This window comes from Diadema antillarum, unplaced genomic scaffold (assembly GCF_040938485.1).
Source record: "Diadema antillarum isolate AM-2024a unplaced genomic scaffold, OU_Dant_1.0 seq00000375_RagTag, whole genome shotgun sequence".
NCBI classification, from domain to species: Eukaryota; Metazoa; Echinodermata; class Echinoidea; order Diadematoida; family Diadematidae; genus Diadema; species Diadema antillarum.
Window position 1 is genome coordinate 933,732 of NW_027271374.1, and position 21,471 is coordinate 955,202.

The following is a 21,471-nucleotide window of genomic DNA, read 5'->3' on the forward strand; positions in this document are numbered from 1 at the left end:
GCAGCAAACTTGAGGTGTCTATTCGGTAAGGGCAATGTGACACCTGCTGCAGCAAAAACTCCCCCTGGACTATTAACCCGTTGAGGACGAGTCCTGAGTATACTTGGGCAGGTGTCTATGGGAAATGCGTATCGTAGCAAAATCAAACCGTCCTCAATGGGTTAAAGTGGGTTAATCCAGCATTCGACACTGAAGAGATAGAAGGCCTGGGGATAAAAGTTCCTTCACCCCTTCATGGTAATTCAGCCTTCCTCCGACATGGATTCCCTGGTTGACCAATCGGTGGTGAGTCATCAGTGCTCCCTTGGGGTTCCCTGTTGTCCCCTACATGGCATGAAATAAGATTTACAATAGAAATCAAATCGACGGAATCAGATCATTGATGTCTATGATAATCTGCAAATGCTTATAATACTGTAAAACGAGGAATGTTCGCGTGCATTTTAATTTCACGAATTTTGCGAGCGGCAACATTCATGAAATTAAATAGTGGCAAGTCGCAAAAATTTCATGCTGCGAAAAAGGCCATCAGCTCCAATTCGCGAAATTTTCATACCGCCAATATATCGTGTATTACAGTAATCTTCAGAAGTGAAGGATGTGGGCTAATACAAACGGGGAAAATACTCAAAAGCTCAATATGTAATTGAGAAGTGTAAATTCAGTTTGACATTTAGGTTGATAGTTTATTAACTCAATCACCCCACTGGGTCTCAGTGAGACTAAAAATAAGATTGATTTTTTTCATGTTCAGCTGCGAATTGACATGTGGAACAGCGCACACTCATAAATTGCATTAACATCATTCTGTAAATGATCTTTACCAATAGAAAATACAAGCAAAATTTACACATACCGATCTATTTTACTTCACAAAAGCCCTCATGATGGACATGTTTCCCACTGTGTCAATATGAATAGCTCATACTATTGTAAAAGTGGATACTTTCATGCGACTAATTTTTTTGTGCTGGGCCCGGTAAGAAAAGTTTCGCATGTTTTTAATTCCGCCGAATCAAGACAGTAAAAGCAGGATCATATGGCAACCCAAAAATATTGCATGCTTTTATTTTCGCGCTAGTTTCTGGTTGCATGAAATGTGCGAAAATTCCAAAACCACCAAAAAAAATTCCACTTTTACGGTAACTTTTACAATAGTTTAATATTGAAGAGTATTTTGTCTACCAGGTACTTACAGACGTGAAGAGGATAGCAATGGGGTCATCAAACTGCACAGTCTTGGCCAACCTCTCCACAGACACCTGCTGCTCGCTGGTTCCCATGGTGATGACATCATCAAATCTGAAAGTTCCAGGGAAATCCCCTTCCCCCATCATGATGATAGATTCCATCATTGGCAATCTGCCATGATGGAGAGAAATGTTTTCTAAACCAACAGCTCCCGACTCCACACCTTCAAAAACAGGTGCCATTCCACAATGGGTCTCAGTTTTACTCTCATTTTACTCTCATTTTCATTGAGTCTGTACAAAATGTATGCCTACCTTTAGGCTTGGCCTGAATTTTCAAGCTTCAATATCGAAGTCTTCATTAATGTATAGTCAACCTTGCTTAAGTCGACCTTGCATAAGTCGAATAATCGTCTAAGTCGAAGGTCTTTCCAAGTCATCTTTACTCTATATTCTATTGATTTTAATCCCTCCTACATTGTAAGTCGAATTTTTTTCAAAGACGAAGCTATTTCTTCAGTCCAAATAGATTCAACATAGGAAAGGTTGACTGTATTTGAAAAACAAACAAACATACGAAGAGCAAACAAGATGGGATAGAATTTGTTTGCCGTTTGCCAAAATGACTGTCAAAATCATACATTCCCCCAGCAGAGTTCATGATGGATGAAAAGACAGCAAAGATTTATGTTACATACCAGTACTCAGTCTTGTCTACACAGTTGTATGTTGCATGTTTGTGTTATAAAACTTACTTGGCACTTTTCAACCTTCCTGGGTCCGAGGTTGGAAGCTCGGGACAGACTGTCGACAGAATTTCATAGTAGCTCCTTTTGGCAAACTCTTGAGAGGACACAATTGCCTTTACACCAGCCTAAAAGGTAAATAATTCAATACATAGAAGTGACTTTAAAGCTTCTCAAAATGTAGTTTAACCAGATGGGGACACAACTGAACAACCATAACCTTAATTCAAACATTGTCTTTTGCCTGCAGTAGGCCTAGTAAACCGTTGCGAATGGACTGATTTTGCTATAACACGCATTCCCATAGACACCTGCCTGAGTATACTGTAAAATGAGGAATGTTCGCGTGCATTTTAATTTCGCGAATTTCGCAAGCGCCAAGATTCGCGAAATTAAAATGCACGCGAAAGTTCTTGTCTACACTATGTGCATTGAATGCCAGTGGCAGTTCGCGAAAATTTCATGCCGCAAAAAAGGCCGTCGGCTCCAATTCGCGAAAAATTCATGCCGCGAATATATCATGTTTTACAGTGCTCGCGACTCGTCCTCAACAGGTTAATTCTTCTTAGATATATACCAAGCCCCAAATGTATTGATACAACAGCTGATCAGCTGCAAGTATATTTTCCACTAATTAAGTTGCTAGGTTTGCTGTAGGATTATAATAATCACAATTTCTCTCTCAAAAGAGGTCTATGTGCATTAATTACTACATTTCCCCCAACCCCCTCCTGCACTTCGCAGTTTGACTTGTGGGTATTCAGATATATCTCTTGTATAGCATGCGCACAGGCAAATCAGCAAAGGCATGCATACACTGAAAAATGGGTACACTGAAATCTTCTGAGTTTTTGAATTCTGCCTGTATTAATTTTGAGCCATTTAAAAAAAAAAAAAGGGAAAAAAAAAGATGCTCTAGCCAAAGAGGTCAGAGGTCAAAGTTCACCTTGTGCAGAGCATACTGGAGCTCAGGGGCAGTGTAGGCCATGTTGATGGTGACCAGTATGGCTCCGATCCTGGCTGCAGCAAACTGGGTGATGACCCACTCTGATGTGTTGGAGCCCCACACGCCCACTCGGTCCCCCTTCTTGACACCAATGGAGAGGAGTCCAGCTGCAAAATTATCAACCTGCATGGGTGGGTGATAGCCATTGGCAGAAAAAAAAAGAAGAGATTAACATAGATCACAGCATACATTTATCCCAAAGACTCAAGCAGAGGTATGGGATTTATGTGCACCAAGTTATCAGTGATGATGGTAACCCACCTAGACAAAGAGGCACCTTTCTGTTGTTACATGGCACCAAAAGCTCTTCACATGGTCATGACTCTGTTGCATAAAGCTTGAGATCAAACATAAGTCAGAAAATCAAACCTGAGTCTTTGAGTACCGGTACTCAATTCTGATTGGTGGATATCTGACTTATGTTTGATGGCATGTTTTTATGCAACAGTAGTACCCTGATCATTACTGTACTGGTCACTGGAAGTAACCAAAGTTATATTGAAAACAACCTCCAATTTCTACAAAGTGATTTAGCCAATCAGGCTGGCTTAGTCTAGCACACATACTCTTGATTACACTGACTAGGGCAAAAAAAAAAAAACACATGCTCAGCATACCTTTTCCCTGAACTGGCCGTACGTCAACCTGACGCCTTCCTCAAGGAAGACAAAAGCTTCCTCGTCTCCTTTCTCTTCTGTGACTTCATCAAGGCACTGCCCCAGAGTCTTCCCGATCAGCGGTGGGATGGGAGATCCCTGAAAATAGCTGATGGTTGGGAGTGGGGCACTACCACTGGAGGAGGAGGAAGAGGAGGGGGAAGAAGACACCCCTCGTGAGATGGAGTGTTGTGGTGATGCATGTGCATCCCAGGCCGAAGTTGGGCAGGGTCGCTTTAGTCCAAGAGCAAAGGATGATGTCCTTGTTGAGAAGTGCCTCTGGGGGACAAAATTCTTGGCTTCCGGGAAACAGCTTGTATGAAGGCTTCGAGAATTAGCAGTCTGGCCTGTCTTGCTGGCAGAGGCTGTTGACGATGATGATCTGACACACAAAATACAGACACATTAAACAAAAATTAGAGAAACCCGTGGTAATCATGCTTGCCATAATCTTTTTAGGAGTGCAAAAATCTAAAGCAACTAACATTTTACCCACTTACAAATGAAGGTTAAAAAAGGCAGTTGAAGTGTTGATATGACTTTGATTTATGGCTCCCTGTCAAGAAAGACTTATAAGTATATAAAACAAACTGACAGTATAAGTAATCAATTAACAATGGTTCAATAATTTCATACAAAATCACTTTTCATCATTATAGATCTACCAAAATTGATCTTTTTATTTCTTTACTGACACACTCAAATCAATTTTAATGCATCTTCAAGCCCATGTTCTAGTTAGGTATTGATTAGAGTGCTTAACAAAAAAGAGAGTTTTTCAACATATTCTATATTATGCAATTGTGCTTTAATGCATGATGTGGTCTGATACACCAACTGTATGCCACACAAGACCACTCAAAGGAATACAGTGCAAGACTTCAACATGTCAGGTGCAATTTGCAGGAAGCAGCAATACCATAATTCTCCATCATATGGTTTGATAGTGTCTGTCAAGTATTGTTTCATGTAATTATTGCAATTATATATATATATATATATATATATATATATATATATATATATATATATATATATAGCGAAAACTTTGAGCAAAGAAATATATATATAAATATATATAAATATATATATACTGCAAAAGTGCTCAGCCTAAATAGAGCCATATTGCTCAAAATAACATGCTAACATAATTTCAGTTTAGATATCTAATCGTGTACAAGATCCATTTCAGCCTAAAAAATGTAGAGTCTGCAACACATAATCAATATAAAAAATGATGCCGTAAATGAACAGTTACAATAAATAATCATAATTCAGTGTTTTGCATCACATGAAAATCTCTGATGCCATGATTGGAGTAATAAAAGTATGCAGGATGATTTTGGAGATTAAAACTCCAGCACATGATATAAAACATTGTTATAATATTACTGTATAATGGCTTCATAACTTAGATTGGTCATTACCTAAAGTGTTACTCATGCAGTTGTAAACAGATAGTGGGATGCGTAACAGGGGATGATTTAAATACAGATTTGTGTAAAAATCTTTGGATTAAATAATGCAAAATGCTGTGAAGGCAATCTCAAAAGAAAGTGAGCAGTGCTTTAAGAATGAAAGCTTAAGTAAATCAAATGCTTGAAGTTTCTGCGTTACTTCATACTCCTACTAACATCACATTTGCTGGGCCATTGCTGTTGGGCTTTGTTTTTTTTTTTGTGTGTGTGTGTGTGTGTTCTGCTGATTAACTCCAAAAATGTGTCAATTTTGTTAATGTGGTTAGAGCTAAAAGCATTACTTACCTTATAGATGGCTACCTTTGGACGCAAAGTAGCAGGAGTATAGAAGAAAAGTTGATGATCAGTGAAAGCTTGGCCTATAACATGCATCACTCATCCATGCAGTTATAAGCTTTTGATTGAGCAGTTGAATAGCAAGTTAGCATGATACTTTTTTTTCTTTCTTTTTGGGGGGCATGATCATTCTGTAGAAGAATAGTCTATGTTGCTGCATGATTGAAAACACATATCAGTGAGTGTGACACTTCAAAGCTTGGTTGTCAGTATTTCATTATCATGATGTCTATTGCTTTATCAAAATCCATGTCTTGCACTATTTCAAGGACATTGAAGATATATAAATAGATTTTTGCAGTAAGCAGTGACTACCTAAACTCAGTGATGGAAGTAATAGCATTTCCACTTTTCTGTTCAACTGATATCTTTGTCTTATCATAATTGTCTACTTCTAGTTCTGAAAATTATATGATAATGAATATGAAATATTTTATAATGATTAAAGAATAGAATGATCATAATATACAAAGTCATATATAATGGTTGTAATATACTGTGACATTGTAATATCAGAAATTCAAAGTATCATGAGACATATTATGCAAATACACACACACACAAAGACACATACAAACAGACAAAGTGTGTTGACTTATGTGAATGCATACTCACAGATGTACACATGAAGTCAGCAGTAACTTGAGTGCCCTTTTGGATTTTGACAAACATGTGTGGTAGTATGACGATAAATATAAAAGCCGATTGCTACTGACCACTGTGAAATCAAGGAATCTAATGATCTTTGAATGTTTGTCCCTACACAATGTGACATTTGAAATATAAAAGGTAAGGTTAGTCAAGAATGTTTTAAGTGATATTAAAGTAGTGGTGGTAACATGTTTAATTGGGTGATGTTCATAGATTTGCTTTATCCTATTCTTTTTTTTTTATAGTTTTGTTCTCTACCTAGGCAATAAACATTCAAAAAGTAGCATGAGAAAGAAATCAGAACTTTTTCATTGACCTTAATCAATGCGAGCTGCTCCCCCTATGTTTGTGTGTGTGTGTGAGTATGCACGTACAATTGTTGTAATATACACTTTTTTATATTTGTTTGATTATTTGTTTTTTACAAGGTTGCCTTTCCTTCCTGGCACTAAAACAAGTTGTTCTTGTCAATATCCACATAGCTACTAACATCCTGCCACTATTCCACCTCAACATACTTCCTCTGTTTATGGGATGTACTTTAACCCATTGAGGATGGTTTGATTTTGCTACAACACGCATTTCCCATAGACACCTGCCCGAGCATACTCTGGACTCGTCCTCGACGGGTTAAAAATTACAACACCGCTGTGACAAAATTTGAATTAAAACAGATTTCACATGATATATTATGATGAGAGCCAAATAGCAGTCACATGATTTATTGAATTCATCAAAATAGAACATCATATATGTGTATAAAATGTACAGAGTTGGCAGACCAATGATTGTTCCAGTATGATGATTATACTCAAATTTTTACAAAGCCTTCATCATTACACTAACTAGAATAAAAAGAAACAATACATACATCTTATCTATTTGTGCGATGTCCAGTTTTGAGTTATGAAATTGATTAAAAAAACAATTGAATTACCGTAACTTACATATAAGTAACGTCATGATTAGTACTCTTTGGCCAATAACTGAGAAAGGAACAAGTCCAGTGATAAAACTTTGTCATAGTATTACCACTAAATAAATTGGTATTCTCTCATCAAAAATGCATGAGAACACCATGCACTATCCACAGTGGGCAAATCTCATGAATAATCGCTGGTGTTTTCCTCATCAACACAAAAAGTTTGATTCAAGTCATAAATACTTTCAAGTTTGTTGAGAGGTAATGTATCAGTGAGTCTAGCATAGAGTAGTGTTAGCATTGACAATGAAGTACAGAAGCTTGCCATATTGCAGCATGCTACATATCATTTTTTTTTTTTTTTTAGTCACTTGCCCTGTCAGGCAAGCAGATTTTCAAATTGTGACAGAACATTTGCCCAAACATGAATTTTACTTGTCCACAAAGAATGTCGAAATTTTTTTTTTTTTAATGATATAGAAAATCACTCATTTTGTACGTCAAGGGCTTGTTAAAACACAGTCATTTGAATAAAGAGCACACATTGATTCACACACCTAAACACAATACAGTAACAACCTTGATTCTATCGAGTGTTGGTGTTGCATTGCATTGGAAAGTTGCTGGAATGAAATCAAAGTGCATTGTTCATCACCAAACAGTCATTATCATTTGGCTTTTGTATGGCCGACTTGGTGGGTTTGGGGGGGGGGGGGGGGGGGAGTGATAAAGGTGGCTCTAAAACTTTTTGCTTGCCCAATTTGGCCAAGAATTTTTTCTCATTTGTTCCAAAACACTTGCCCAACTTTGATCTTCACTTGTCCCAGGCAATCGGGGAAGCACTATATTGCAATATATCCATCATCCAAGCTATCAAAACAAGTTATACTGTACAATATGGCTGACCACACTTCATTCTAATACATCTCTTCTTCGAATCAGAAGATCAGAACTACAAAATATCTAATTTATAATTTTGTCTGTCCATAAGCAATCTGCATCCATCAGAAATCTCTTCTCAGGTTTATCGCACTCCATGATTCAAATACTAGCTTGGTTTGTTGGGATGATTTTACCTGTCGACATGCAATTTGCATTTGTTGGAAGTCTGCTCCATGATTCAAAAACTTAATTTATTGGTTGAGATGATTTTATCTATCATGATACAATTTGCACTTGTCTAGAAGTCTGTTCTCACGTTTAACCTACTCCATGATTCAAATACCAGCTAGATTTGTTGAGAATTGGTAGTCAGAATCACATAATTTCGTACATACATGATATATCTCACTAATATATACACAATTAAAGAACATTCTGTATCTCTCAGCTGCAGTCAGGCACATGTCCCTGCCACATATGGGGTGACAAGACCACATATATATCTCATCTAATAATTTTATGACATTTCTACAAATGTCAAAAAATTTTGAAACGCTGTTGTGGATTACATTAGAATTGAAATAAGCAATTCTGATTTATGCAATTGAGTTAGGATGTTTTGTTATATAAAATTCAATTGATATAATGTCTTGTCACCCAGAGTTTTTTTTTTTGTAACTTTCTATCAATTACTGGAAAATCAGAAATTATTGCATGCACGAACTTTCACAAATTTTGCAAAAGCCAAGATTTGTGAAAGTAAAATGCATGCAAAAGTTGTATGATTTTTTTTCTACACAATGCAGTGAATGCCATAGGCAATTCACAGTGTTCATGCCACAAATATTTATGGTTTTTCAGTACATAGATGTTAAAATGACAAAGGTATCATGGTACAACATACATGCCACACTAAACACACTCCTGTACATGAACATTACAGTGGCAGAATATAAAAGCATGGAAAGTATTTATTTTAGGAATGCCACTCTTTTCAGCGCACAAAATATGACTTAAACTGAACTTGGCAAATCCATAATGAAGCTGCACGATCTGAGTAGCAAAACTAAATGTCACAAGTGGCACAAAATTTGCACAGCTAGAAATATTACAAAGTTCAAAATTTTCTTTCCTTTGCCTAACATTCAACATCGCTGTATTATAAACACCCTTTGCTGTAACCGCATCGGCAACCCCATCATGTTTGTGTCCAAGTCGCAGGGCAACCCTATCACTTTAGATGTATCTCCTGATATAACTTAGTATTAGCAGGAACAGAGACTAAAATACAGTGTTTTGTACTAAAAATTGTAGCCGTCTGTTAGATAAGATACTTTAATACAATTATATACGGAAGAATTGATCTCCAATAAAATCTGCTATAGAGTCCAGTGAAAGATTTTGACTGAGCATAGAGTCCTTGTGAACTTTTTATCATCATACAGCTTTACATGTCAATCACTTAAACAAACTGCACGCAAGTCATGAGGGCGCTGTTACTGGTTGTAATGCCTCGAGGTTACCTCTGTTGCAGCTGTGTTTTATAAAATGACTGAAAAATATTCTCGGCTTACTGCATGAATTGTTTTATTTAACTTTGACCCCTATATCCAATGACTTCAATTAGATTTTTGTCATAAATCCAAGAGTCCCCTTTCATACTGCAGAAATGATACGAGTTGGATGGTGTTGCCTTGGAAGCTTCCTTGGTCACTTCCAAGACAGTGAAATTTTACTCTTCCATCTGACTTTAGTACTGATCTGCAGTATTCACAATTCAGCATTGCAAAACTTCCTGCATAAATGGCATACACTGAACTGCTGTTTACCCTACTTTGCACCCTTCTCAGATAGAAAAATATACATAAGAGGTACATATTTCCAAACAATGATATATAAGAGCATATTTCCAAAGAAAGACTGTTTTGATGAAGTAACATCCTTTCCTGGAAAACAGTCTATTCACAACCACATGTACACTGTCCTCGTTAAAAAAAATAAAAAAAAAAACAGGTAGAAACTGTTGTATGGAGAGTACTATCAATGCAACAGCAGCTAATAAGACATCTAGCAAGCAGAAGCTTTCAATGTTCACTAAAACCTGTTTATAGCAACCTTTCAAGTGAAGGAAAGTGAGTGGTCTTTGCGGACAGAATTGTCATTTCACATATTATCTGATGGCTGATTAGATGTTTTCACATAATCTGATAATCAGTGATAGTACACACATGACTGAAAAGGAAAACAAAATGGTTTTTATCACATTACTGATTTTTTGTATCTCTGTAAAGCTTGAATTCAAGATATAACTGATTTTTACATATTCTGATTTGCTTTTTTTTTCATGGTTGACATTTGCTTGACCCTATGAAAGGTATGACAATTGAGAACTCTCAATGCTAGCTGATCAGGTTCAGCTTGAGGGAACTTTAGACAGTAAAATATTACCTAAAGAACACAAATTATTTGGCTACTGGCCATATCAAACAGGTGGTCACTACACAAAAGGACACACGATTTCCCTTTTCGGTAACTTTTTGAAGGCAACAGGTGGCTGCTATAGACAGGTGATCACTACAACAGGTTTGACTGTATATGAAATGCTGTTAGCAAACAGGACAAGCACAAGGATGCATTACACAAGCAAAGTGTGTTCTCTCAACATAATGGACAGTAACAGAGGGGAAGGATATCAAATTGGATAAGGCAATAAGTAGATGCTATCTTTGTCACTATTTCTGAATTACTGGTATTTGTGGCACATATGCAAAATTTTCAGTCAGCATTTGTCGACTTAGAGAGAAAGAAAACCAAAGTGCACTAAAATATCTGCAAAATTGGATAGATTAAAAAGGGAATTTCAAGAAGTTGCACAATCATCATGATCACAGAAGCAGAATCTAAAAATATCAAAAATCCAGATGAAATTTGGATACATAAGAAATTCACATCTGCTTGAATTCCATACATGATTTTCCATTGATAACATTTTGTCCAATTTCAGAGCTGCTAATTTGCTGTTACCATTTGTGACATCTCTTGAATTGCACTCCTTAAAACTACATAGTACAGACATTGACCAAAAATAATAATTTTCATAAATTCTGATGGAGGCATTGAATCCCCTTGCCTTCAGAGCAAGAATGCGGAGAAAACGTCTCCTTTGCGATGCCACAAATAAGTGACACTTTAAATACGACATAAATGCGGAGCAGTATGAAATAAAAAAAAGAATATCCCAGCTTATGTACAAATACTCTAAATATGCCTCATAATTGTCTGATTTCACTCAAAAAATCAGATATATTCTTTGGAGAAAATTCCCTCATTTTTCACTGATATATCAAAACATAATTTACATTTCATTCTAGCAATTTTGAGGAAGACAAAAGCTGGACTCAGTATAAGACAGTGTTCTCATCTCTTGCAGCACAAGATGAAAAATTACTACAGTTGCATCACTACGGCTAGTTTCTAAAGGTATGACTGTGATGTACCGTATGTCCCCAAAAAAAATCATAACGGGACCCTCCGCAATGATATCTTTGAAAATATTGAATCAATCTAAATACAAATTCAGGGTATGAAACTACAACTCATTGCCCACATCTTACAGAAAGCCCCATTCGATTTGCTTCAGTGGTCAAAGAGAAATTAGGAATTTTGTACAGGATGTCAGGAATCTCTTCCCTCCAAGTTCTGTCTATTGTATTCACACGCAAGATCATCGAAGTGCTAAACTTGGAAGAATCAGACTCATGACATGCTTTACAACAATCCACATTTCTCTGTGACCGCTTAACCAAATCGAATGGGGTTTTCTGCAAAATAGAGCTAAAATATTATATTTCAAGACCCTGAAGTAGCATTTAGACAATTCAATCACATTGGGTGTTATCGATGCGAAAATCTGATTGTAATTTTTTTTGGGACATACTGTACTGTTTTTTTACAACACATGCAGGGCATTCACACATATGGCATCTTGTAGAGCGGTTTCATGTTAATTTGTTTTTTTGGAGATGCATAGCAAATGATGGACAGAGAGGGATGAGTTGGCATCGAAGTGGATTTTTCAAGAAAAAAAGCGTCTCGTTCCTACTTCATCTTGGCGATCATCGTCTCCCTCATCTTGAATTTCTGCACCTTCCCCGTCACCGTCAGCGGAAACTCGCTCACGAACTCGATGTAGCGCGGAATCTTGAAATGAGATATCTGAGATCGTGGACGGAAGGAAGTGAATACACCAAGAGTAATGAATAAAGTTAATTATATCCCACGTAACTATGTTTGACCAATGGGATTGCTTAATTTGGAACATGTGATCGAGAGATGTTTTTCTCCAACATCCATGCCGTGGGACTATCACATATGTGATAGTCTTTTTCCTTGGCACATTTACATATCCATTATTGGAATCGATAAAGGTATCGCTTGCAACTGTCGGCCATGCAGATAGCTAGCAAGTTCTAGCGGCACACAGTTGTGCACATCGCACAATTATTGATACATCAGTATTGCCCGTTATCGTCTTAGCTCTACGTTACTCTGCTTCATTCGACTGCTGCCGTGCCACGGACCGTGGTTTTAAGGTACAACTAAATGTGTTTTAAACATTCAGCACGATTATAAAATAAAAATCTGCGTGGTTGAGGGAATACATTTTTATCAAGTCTCAAGTTCGTCAATTGATGTGGGATATAAGCAAATAATCATCTCCTCTTTCTCGGGCAATGGATACAATCTAACATCACCTTGGTAATCCTTGAGGTGTCTATCAGCTCTCGCCTTCGGCTCGGCCTGATAGACACCTCGTGGATCACCTCCACGATGTTAGATTGTAACCATCGCCCTCACAGTCGATGATTATTCGCTTAATATCTGCACCAAAGCATGCCACATACAATTCATGATGACATTATATTCCGTATGATCATATATTGCTCAAATCAAACGATACTTGTGAAACTAATGACACTCCAAAATGTTACCTTCTACAACACAAATGCAATGTATTAACTGTCTCCACCAGGCTGAAAAATCACTAACTTTACTTCCTGAAAAGGGAAGATACCCCCATCCCCCCACTCAGGCTGCATGCACGTTCCCAGTGTTTTGGGGAAACCTAGTATATTTTGGGACTCAATTCTTTTTTTTTTTTAAATCCCCCAAAACTGTTTAAATAGGGGGGACTTTCACTATTTTTTTCCAAAACATTTTTAATAAGGGTAGTTTTCAAATCTTTCCCGAAGAGCCCTAAAATATGGTTCACAATAGGATTAGTTTCAAACCCCCAAAACTTCTGAAATAGGGTTATTGTGGCTTCTAGGTGTTTGCTACGATTCTCCTGAATGTGTTTACTGTGCATTATTTGCTGCAAAGCATGCCGAGCTGGCTTTCTTTCAGCCACATACACTGCGCAAACATCAAGCTGCTTGTACAGATAGGTACGCTAGCAGGCATCCCTTCCAAAAGCTCATGATAGGGGAGTAGTTTTGATCGCTTCCCTTCCAAAAGCCTGTGATGGGGGGTCAAAATCCTAACATAATCCTAACCCATTTCCATCCTTAAAGGGGGTATCTCTAAGAATCTGGAACAAACATACAACTGTACATACGTATGGATAACTGCCTGAGGGGGCGGGGATGATACTCATAACACATTCCTATCATCTCTGGTTCTCAATCATAAATTCACTCCCCTCCCCCCTCCCCATCCACCCACCCCCCCCCCCCCCAAAAAAAAAAAAAAAAAAAAAAAAAAAAATTGCTTGACAAGTCCTGATTAGCCAAATATTACACAGAAACCATGGAATCAGAATCCACAGCAGACACAGTACTTTGTCACCCTGGCAAATATCAGAAATATGCACCCGTTTATTGCTTCCCTGTCCATTCTTTGTGTCATATGTCAACTGTCATATGTCAACTGTACACATGGACTGTTTCTATGTGATTGTACGTTATGTTACTGTTACTGTCATCTTCATTTGACTGAGTAAATAACAATAATGATAATATTAATAAGAATAAGAATAATGATAATAATGATAACAATAATAATAATAATAATAATAATAATAATGATGATGATAATAATAATAATAATAATAATAACAACAACAATAAGAATAAGAATAATAATCATCATCATCATCATAATAATAATAATAATAATAATAATAATAACAATAATAACAACAATAAGAATAAGAATAATCATCATCATCATCATCATCATCATCATAATCATAATCAAAATAATAATAATAATAATAACAACAATAACAATAATGTCACACCTGTCCTTTGCAGAACTCTTTGATCTCCTCGGGTGAAGCCTCTTGTCCAGCCTTTAGTTTGATCCAGGCACACAGCTCCTCCCCCATCCTGTCATCAGGTACGCCAATCACCTGGCAAAGATTCCAGAGAGGGCTTCAAATATTTGATATGTAGCTTGTAAAATCTAAGGCATTTTCAAAGAGACTGTTGAAGTGGAAACTTAATGGAGACTCAAGGAAGAGTTGAGGGAGAATTTTGGTGGAGACTCAATGGAGACTTGAGGGAAAGTTGAGGGAGAATTATGGTGGAGACTTAATGGAAACTCGAGGGAGAGTTGAGGGAGAATTTTGGTGGAGACTTAATGGAGACTCGAGATAGATTTGAGGAGAATTTTGGTGGAGACTTAACGGAGACTTGAGGGAGATTTGAGGAGAATTTTGGTGGAGACTTAATGGAGACTCAAGTGAGAGTTTAGGGAAAATTTTGGTGGAGACATAATGGAGACTCGAGGGAGAGTTGAGGGAGAATTTTGGTGGAGACTTAATAGAGACTCAAGGGAGAGTTGAGGAGAATTTTGGTGGAGACTCAATGGAGACTTGAGGGAAAATTGAGGGATAATTATGGTGGAGACTTAATGGAGACTTGAGAGAAAGTTGAGGGAGAATTATGGTGGAGACTTAATGGAGACTCGAGGGAGAGTTGAGGGAGAATTTTGGTGGAGACTTAATGGAGACTCGAGATAGATTTGAGGAGAATTTTGGTGGAGACTTAACGGAGACTTGAGGGAGATTTGAGGAGAATTTTGGTGGAGACTTAATGGAGACTCAAGTGAGAGTTTAGGGAAAATTTTGGTGGAGACATAATGGAGACTCGAGGGAGAGTTGAGGGAGAATTTTGGTGGAGACTTAATGGAGACTCGAGGGAGAGTTGAGGGAAAATTTTGGTGGAGACTTAATGGAGACTTGAGGGAGAATTTTGGTGGAGACTTAACAGAGACTTGAGGAAGGGTTGAGGGAAAATTATGGTGGAGACTTGAGGGAGAGTTGAGGGAGAATTAAAGGAGACTTGATGGAGACTAAACCCACTGAGGACAGACTGATTTTGCTATAACACGCAATTCCCATAGGCACCTGTCTGAGTATACTCAGGACTGGTCTTCAACAGGTTAAAGGAGATTTGAGGGGTTCTTGACAGAAGAGGGAGACCTGGGGACCGTTTCATGAAACTTTTTGTCGGTGATTTACACCAACAACTGTTAAAAGCTACTGAAATCCTTGCGTCTGATTGGCTGATAGCAAATTTGTCGGTGAAAACCTCCTACGAACTCATTGATGAAACGCCCCCCAGACTGACACTTGAGTAAGACTTAATGAAGACTAAAGGGAGATTTGAGGGAGACCTGAGATAGAATACAGGGAGATGTGATGGGAATTTAGTGAGACTTGAGGGAGAGTTGAGGGAAAGTTGAGGGAGACTTGAGGCCTCTTACAGATTGACGTTCAGCCAAGGATGTAATGAATCGGCAGTATCACACAAACATCAACTCTTGTGTTCATTCTATCAAATCAAACTTCAAACTTCGCCTTTGAGCATAATACACAACATAATACATATCATAATACACACAGTATGCATGTACATAACTTCTACTAATTATATTCTCTAATGAGTACCAGTACATTTCACTGTCAAACCCAAGAGAGTAAAGTATCACTCAAATATATACTGATATATGTGAAAGATGTTTACATAACAGATTGGTTTGATATGCTTTGAAGGATACCTGGTGCTACTGTTTGTGAGATCCTGCTTTGGCATTTGACTATAGTCTGGGCCCTGTTTTATGAAGAGTTAAAATTGATTATAAAATTGATTTCAACTGTAAGTCTATGGCAGACTGTGTAGTAAGGAAGTTTAAAGTCGATTTTATCTTTTGATAAAACGGGGCCCAGGTCTGCTAAAAAATCAGCCAGCATAATCTTTTTCATATGTGTCCATGGGGATTTACCTTTATCAAATGTGGCTTGCAGCATATAAAACAGATTATTTTATTGATTTATCAATTACCAAATTCAACACATCTGTAAATCTAATTATTTATGATTCAGCTATGCTTCATCTGATTCACTCTTCAAAATCTTTCTCTTCTTATTCATCTTATTCACTTAGCCACTGAATTGTTCATTCATATCTATACGATATTCCTCTTGTCAATAAACCTGTCAATAAACCTGTCAATCTTTTTGTCAAATGAAGAAGAAAAAAAGGGGGCAGGAATCGTTTCTACATTACAGCCCTGATGCCAACCTGAACGTCTTCAATCTTGGGGTGCTTGTAGAGGAACTGCTCAATCTCAGTTGGGTAAATGTTCTCCCCTCCTCGGATGACCAGATCCTTAATTCTTCCGGCAATCGTAATGTAACCATCCTTGTCCATGGTAGCCAGGTCACTTGAGCAGAAAAAAAAGGGAACAGGGCAACTTAGAAAGAATACACACATCCAATGACACAAAACAATAGACTTACTTTTACTAATATCTTTAAATTCTAGGGCTTTGATGGCTTATTTTATTATATTATCTCCGCCATCCCACTTCTATAATTTTGCAGAATGAGCTACATCGAAAAGAGGCTCTTCAGGAATATTGCAGACTATATGACATAAGGACAAAAGTACAAGCAGAGTAATTTACGACTATGAGCTTAACATAATGACATGGCCACTTCTTAACCTTCTGTAAGCTTTGAGTGCCAACTGACATAGAAAACCTCATAGCACTGTACACACTGTCTGAAGTCCCTGGCATCAAAAGGGGTAATAAGTAGTCCTCCACCATCGTCAGGTACCAGCATTTGATAAGCTTTGTCAAACCCAGACAAGACATTGCTTGCAACCGCTTCACCCCGCGCCAGTTAAGGTGTTGTTGAATTGATATGCAATAGCGCCATCTATGATAATAAGCAGTATAACTGTGACTTGTACCACTGCCATGGTTCGTTGAATAAATGCTCCTCCAAGTATCAACAAACTAACGTTGTGTTTCTCCTTAATTGCGTGGTGGCAGCGCTGGAATACTACCCACAGCCTAAGTTAAATCTTGCCCATCACAGGAAGAAATTCTGCTGAAATAAAACAGCCAAGTCCACCGTAAACGTAAGTTTTTACTTAGGACTTCAATAGCAACTAGTTTGTTTGTACGGTACAGTCCCACACACCCACAATGGCGTGTGCTACGGCCAAAGTGCCAAAGCAATGGTGCTTGGGTAAAATAGAAACCATCACCTCGTTTGAGAGTTGGAGACAGAATCTCCTGTACACCCTAAATCTCGACCAGCACTTTGCACCCTTCCTAGGCGAGTCAGTGACATGGTCCAAAAAGACCAAGACAAATCCTAATCGGGGCTTTGTTGATGACACTAGCTCTGTCCCCACAGATTCTCGCAAAACAGCTCAGCAAAAGGCTGTCATGCTTGATTTAATGCTAGGACAGATTGCCAATTTCTGTCCTATGATTGCGAGGAACTGTATAGTCCGCAGTTCCACTTCACTCAATGACATTTGGTCGAAAATTCGTCTCCATTACGGTTTTCAGTCTACCGGTGCCCATTTTCTTGATTTTTCTAACATCAAGTTGGAAAGTGATGAACGGCCAGAGGACTTGTACCAAAGGATACTTGCCTTTGTAGAGGATAACCTGCTGACCTCAGGTGGAGGTATTACTCACCATGGCGATACCATTACAGAAGACGAAGAACTCACTCCAACTATCGAAAATTTCATAGTGTTGCATTGGCTCCAATTGCTTCATCCTGATCTCCCCCAGCTAGTCAAACAGCGGTACGGCACAGAGCTCCGCTCACGTACCCTTGCTTCTCTTAAGCCTGAAATATCTCAGGCCCTCACTAGTCTCCTTGAGTCAGTTGAGTGTTCTAGGGCCATGCGTGCCGCTGCCCTTCCTCCGCGCAATCGCAATCAATCTAACCCTAGGCGCGCTCAACCACAATCTCGTGTTCGACCTCGCGCTAAGCCTGCTAGGTCATGCCCCCTCTGTCTCCAGGCTGGCCGCCCCAGCAATCACTTTCTTAGTGTATGCCCCTACCTCCCAGAATCTGATAGGCAGTACATGGCTAAAGCCCGCCAGGTTGCTAAGATTTTTGATAGTGATGAGATGCTTGCGGATGACATTGAACCCCAGGACACTCAGGTTGACCCAGATGCGGTGTCTGGGCCAGACTCCAGAGACTCCCCTGCTACACTCCGTGTTCAGGTGCGTCAGTCTCCCTACTTTGACGCTTTTTACAATCATCATGTTGTTCGTGTCACTGTTGACAGCGGTGCAACTGGGAACATGATGCGGGCCTCTACAGCACATGCACTAGGATGTATTGTGGCTCCCACATCCCAGTCTGCCACCAAGCCGATGGATCATCCCCCTTGGAGGTCGTTGGTGAAACCCGTCTCACGTTGTCTCGTGATAGTCATGTTTTCCATTTTGAGGGCTTGGTTGTGGAGAATTTGGATGTTGAGGTCCTTGCTGGGACCCCATTTATGGAGCGCAATGATGTGGCTATTCGACCAGCTAAGCGGCAGATATCATTGGATGATGGCACTGTGTACTCCTATGGTTCCACTGGGAAGTCAAAAGTTGGCCATGCTGTTAGGCGTGCCCACGTTCTCCGAGCTCCTTCTAAAACCATGACTCTCTGGCCAGGAGAATTCCTTGAGCTTGCCTTGCCTCCCCAGTTTGCAGATGAGGAGACCTTTGTGTTAGAGCCTCGCACAGACTCTCCTCCTACTCCCTCCCTGCCAGAATTTTTCCCGGTTCCCCAGGTGGTCCCGAGTATCGCTGGTAAGATCCGCATTCCCAATCTGTCTGAGGCGCCCTGTATTATTCGGCGCAATTCGCATTTGTGTCAGGTCAGCCCCATGTGTATGGAGGATACAGGTCTGTCTACCCCACCCATCACAGGTCGGCTTGCAGCGCCCCCCACCCCGCCCCGTGGGGAAGGCTCCTCTGCCCAGTCTGCTGAATCAGTGATTCTCGATCCAGATGGGATTCTCCCAGCACAGACTAGGCATGCTTTCCAGGCACTTCATGCCAAGTGTGACAGTGTGTTTAGCTCCTCTTACAAGGGTTATAACGGTGCTTCTGGACCATTCCAGGCTGTTGTGAACATGGGCCCAGTCCAACCACCTCAACGCAAAGGGCGGCTCCCCTTGTATTCCCATGACAAGCTTGTCGAGTTGCAGGATAAATTTGATGACCTGGAGAAACTTGGTGTTTTTGCTCGTCCAGAGGATATTGGTGTCACTGTTGAATATGTCAACCCATCCTTCTTGGTCAAGAAACCCAATGGCGGTCACCGGCTAGTCACAGCCTTTGCTGATGTAGGTCGTTATTCCAAGCCTCAGCCCTCGGTGCTCCCTGATGTTGATTCTACATTGCGTAAAGTTGGTCAGTGGAAGTACATTGTTGCATCAGACCTTGCCAGTGCATTCTATCAGATACCCCTTTCAAAGGAGTCCATGAAATACTGTGGTGTTGCTACACCCTTCCGAGGTATCCGGGTATACACCCGTTGTGCCATGGGTATGCCAGGCTCTGAGACTGCCTTGGAGGAAATGATGTGTCGCGTGCTTGGAGACTTGTTGGTTGAAGGCGTTGTTGTCAAGTTGGCAGATGATCTGTACTGTGGTGCCGACACACCACAATCCTTGCTGCAGAACTGGTCGCGGATACTGCAGGCCCTAGCTGCCAATGGCCTTCACCTGTCCCCGACCAAGACTACTGTCTGTCCCAGGACTACAACTATCCTAGGGTGGATCTGGTCTGAAGGAACCCTCCGTGCAAGTCCACACAGGATGACAACATTGTCAACCTGCTCCCCTCCTACTACGGTGAAGGGCATGAGATCGTTTATTGGCGCGTACAAGATGCTTGCTCGTGTGCTCCCCAGCTGTGCTTCGTACGTGAGCCCCCTTGACGATTCTATTGCTGGCCTAAAGTCTCAAGACCGCATCCACTGGACAGATGAGTTGCATGGTGCATTCACCAAGGCTCAGTCCGCCATTCAGTCTTCACGGACTATCACTCTGCCACGCCCCTCCGACCAGTTGTGGATTGTCACAGATGGGTCAGTCAAGAAACATGGCCTCGGTGCCACCATGTATGTGACAAGAGATAAGAAACCCCTTGTGGCTGGTTTTTTTAGTGCTAAGCTGCATGGCCGCCAAGTCACCTGGCTCCCCTGTGAGGTGGAGGCATTGTCAATCGCCACTGCCACCAAGCATTTCAGCCCGTTCATTATTCAGTCACATCACCCTGTCTGTATCCTTACTGACAGCAAACCATGTGTTCAGGCCTATGAAAAGCTGTGCCGTGGAGAATTTTCAGCTAGTCCCAGAGTCTCCACATTCCTAACAACTGTGAGTAGGTACCAGGTATCCATTCGCCATCTAGCTGGCTCTGCGAATGTACCAGCTGATTTTGCCAGTAGGAATGCTCCTCCATGTCAAGAGCCCAAGTGTCAGATTTGCTCTTTCATTGCTCAGTTGGAGGGCGCCGCTGTTCACCGCAATACCATAGACGAAGTTCTGTCTGGACGTACACGCATGCCATTCACATCCCGCAATGCGTGGGCACGGATTCAATCTGAATGCGCAGACCTCCGTCGTACACATGCCCATCTCAAGCAGGGTACCCGCCCTTCAAAGAAATTGACGGATATTCGCGATGTGAAGCGTTACCTACAGGTCGCTACCATTGCTAGTGACGGCCTCCTTGTTGTCCGGCAAGAACGCGCGTTCCAGCCACGGCAAGAGCGTATTGTAGTTCCCCGCAGGGTGCTTCCTGGCATCCTCACTGCCCTCCATCTCCAACTGAGTCACCCTACCCCACACCAGCTCAAACAAGTGGTGTCTCGGTATTTCTACGCCTTGGACCTTGATGCTGCCATTCAGCAGGTAAGCCTAGGTTGCCACTGCTGTCTCTCACTTCGGAATGTGCCTCATGCTGCCACACCCCAATCCACAAGTGATCCGCCATGTGTGGTGGGTGTATCATTTGCGGCAGATGTCATCAAGCGTGCACGACAGCTCATATTCGTCATCAGAGAGACAGTGACATCGTATACCTCATGCATGCTGATCCCGGATGAACGTGCTGGCTCCCTCCGCAATGCTCTACTCCATTTGTGCCCACCTTTACGACCGCTAGAGGGCCCTCTTGCTGTAGTGCGCACAGATCCAGCCCCGGGCTTTGCAGCCCTCCGGAATGATGAGTTGCTTCGTAGACAGGGGATTACCCTCGAACTTGGTCAACCC

The 21,471-nt window shown here is 40.3% G+C and overlaps 1 protein-coding gene across 1 annotated transcript in view; it reads right to left on the bottom strand.

Annotated features, from left to right (window-relative positions):
* LOC139731465 (uncharacterized) overlaps positions 1-21,471 on the bottom strand; it is a 56,499-nt gene that overhangs the window by 11,806 nt on the left and 23,222 nt on the right. Inside the window, exons 11-18 of the mRNA XM_071642349.1 lie at positions 16,456-16,597; positions 14,169-14,279; positions 11,970-12,082; positions 3,560-3,980; positions 2,883-3,065; positions 1,946-2,064; positions 1,197-1,362; positions 229-324 (exon numbers count right to left, since the gene is read on the bottom strand). Of these exons, the coding sequence (XP_071498450.1) occupies positions 229-324; positions 1,197-1,362; positions 1,946-2,064; positions 2,883-3,065; positions 3,560-3,980; positions 11,970-12,082; positions 14,169-14,279; positions 16,456-16,597 (1,351 nt within the window). The remainder of the gene's footprint in view (positions 1-228; positions 325-1,196; positions 1,363-1,945; positions 2,065-2,882; positions 3,066-3,559; positions 3,981-11,969; positions 12,083-14,168; positions 14,280-16,455; positions 16,598-21,471) is intronic.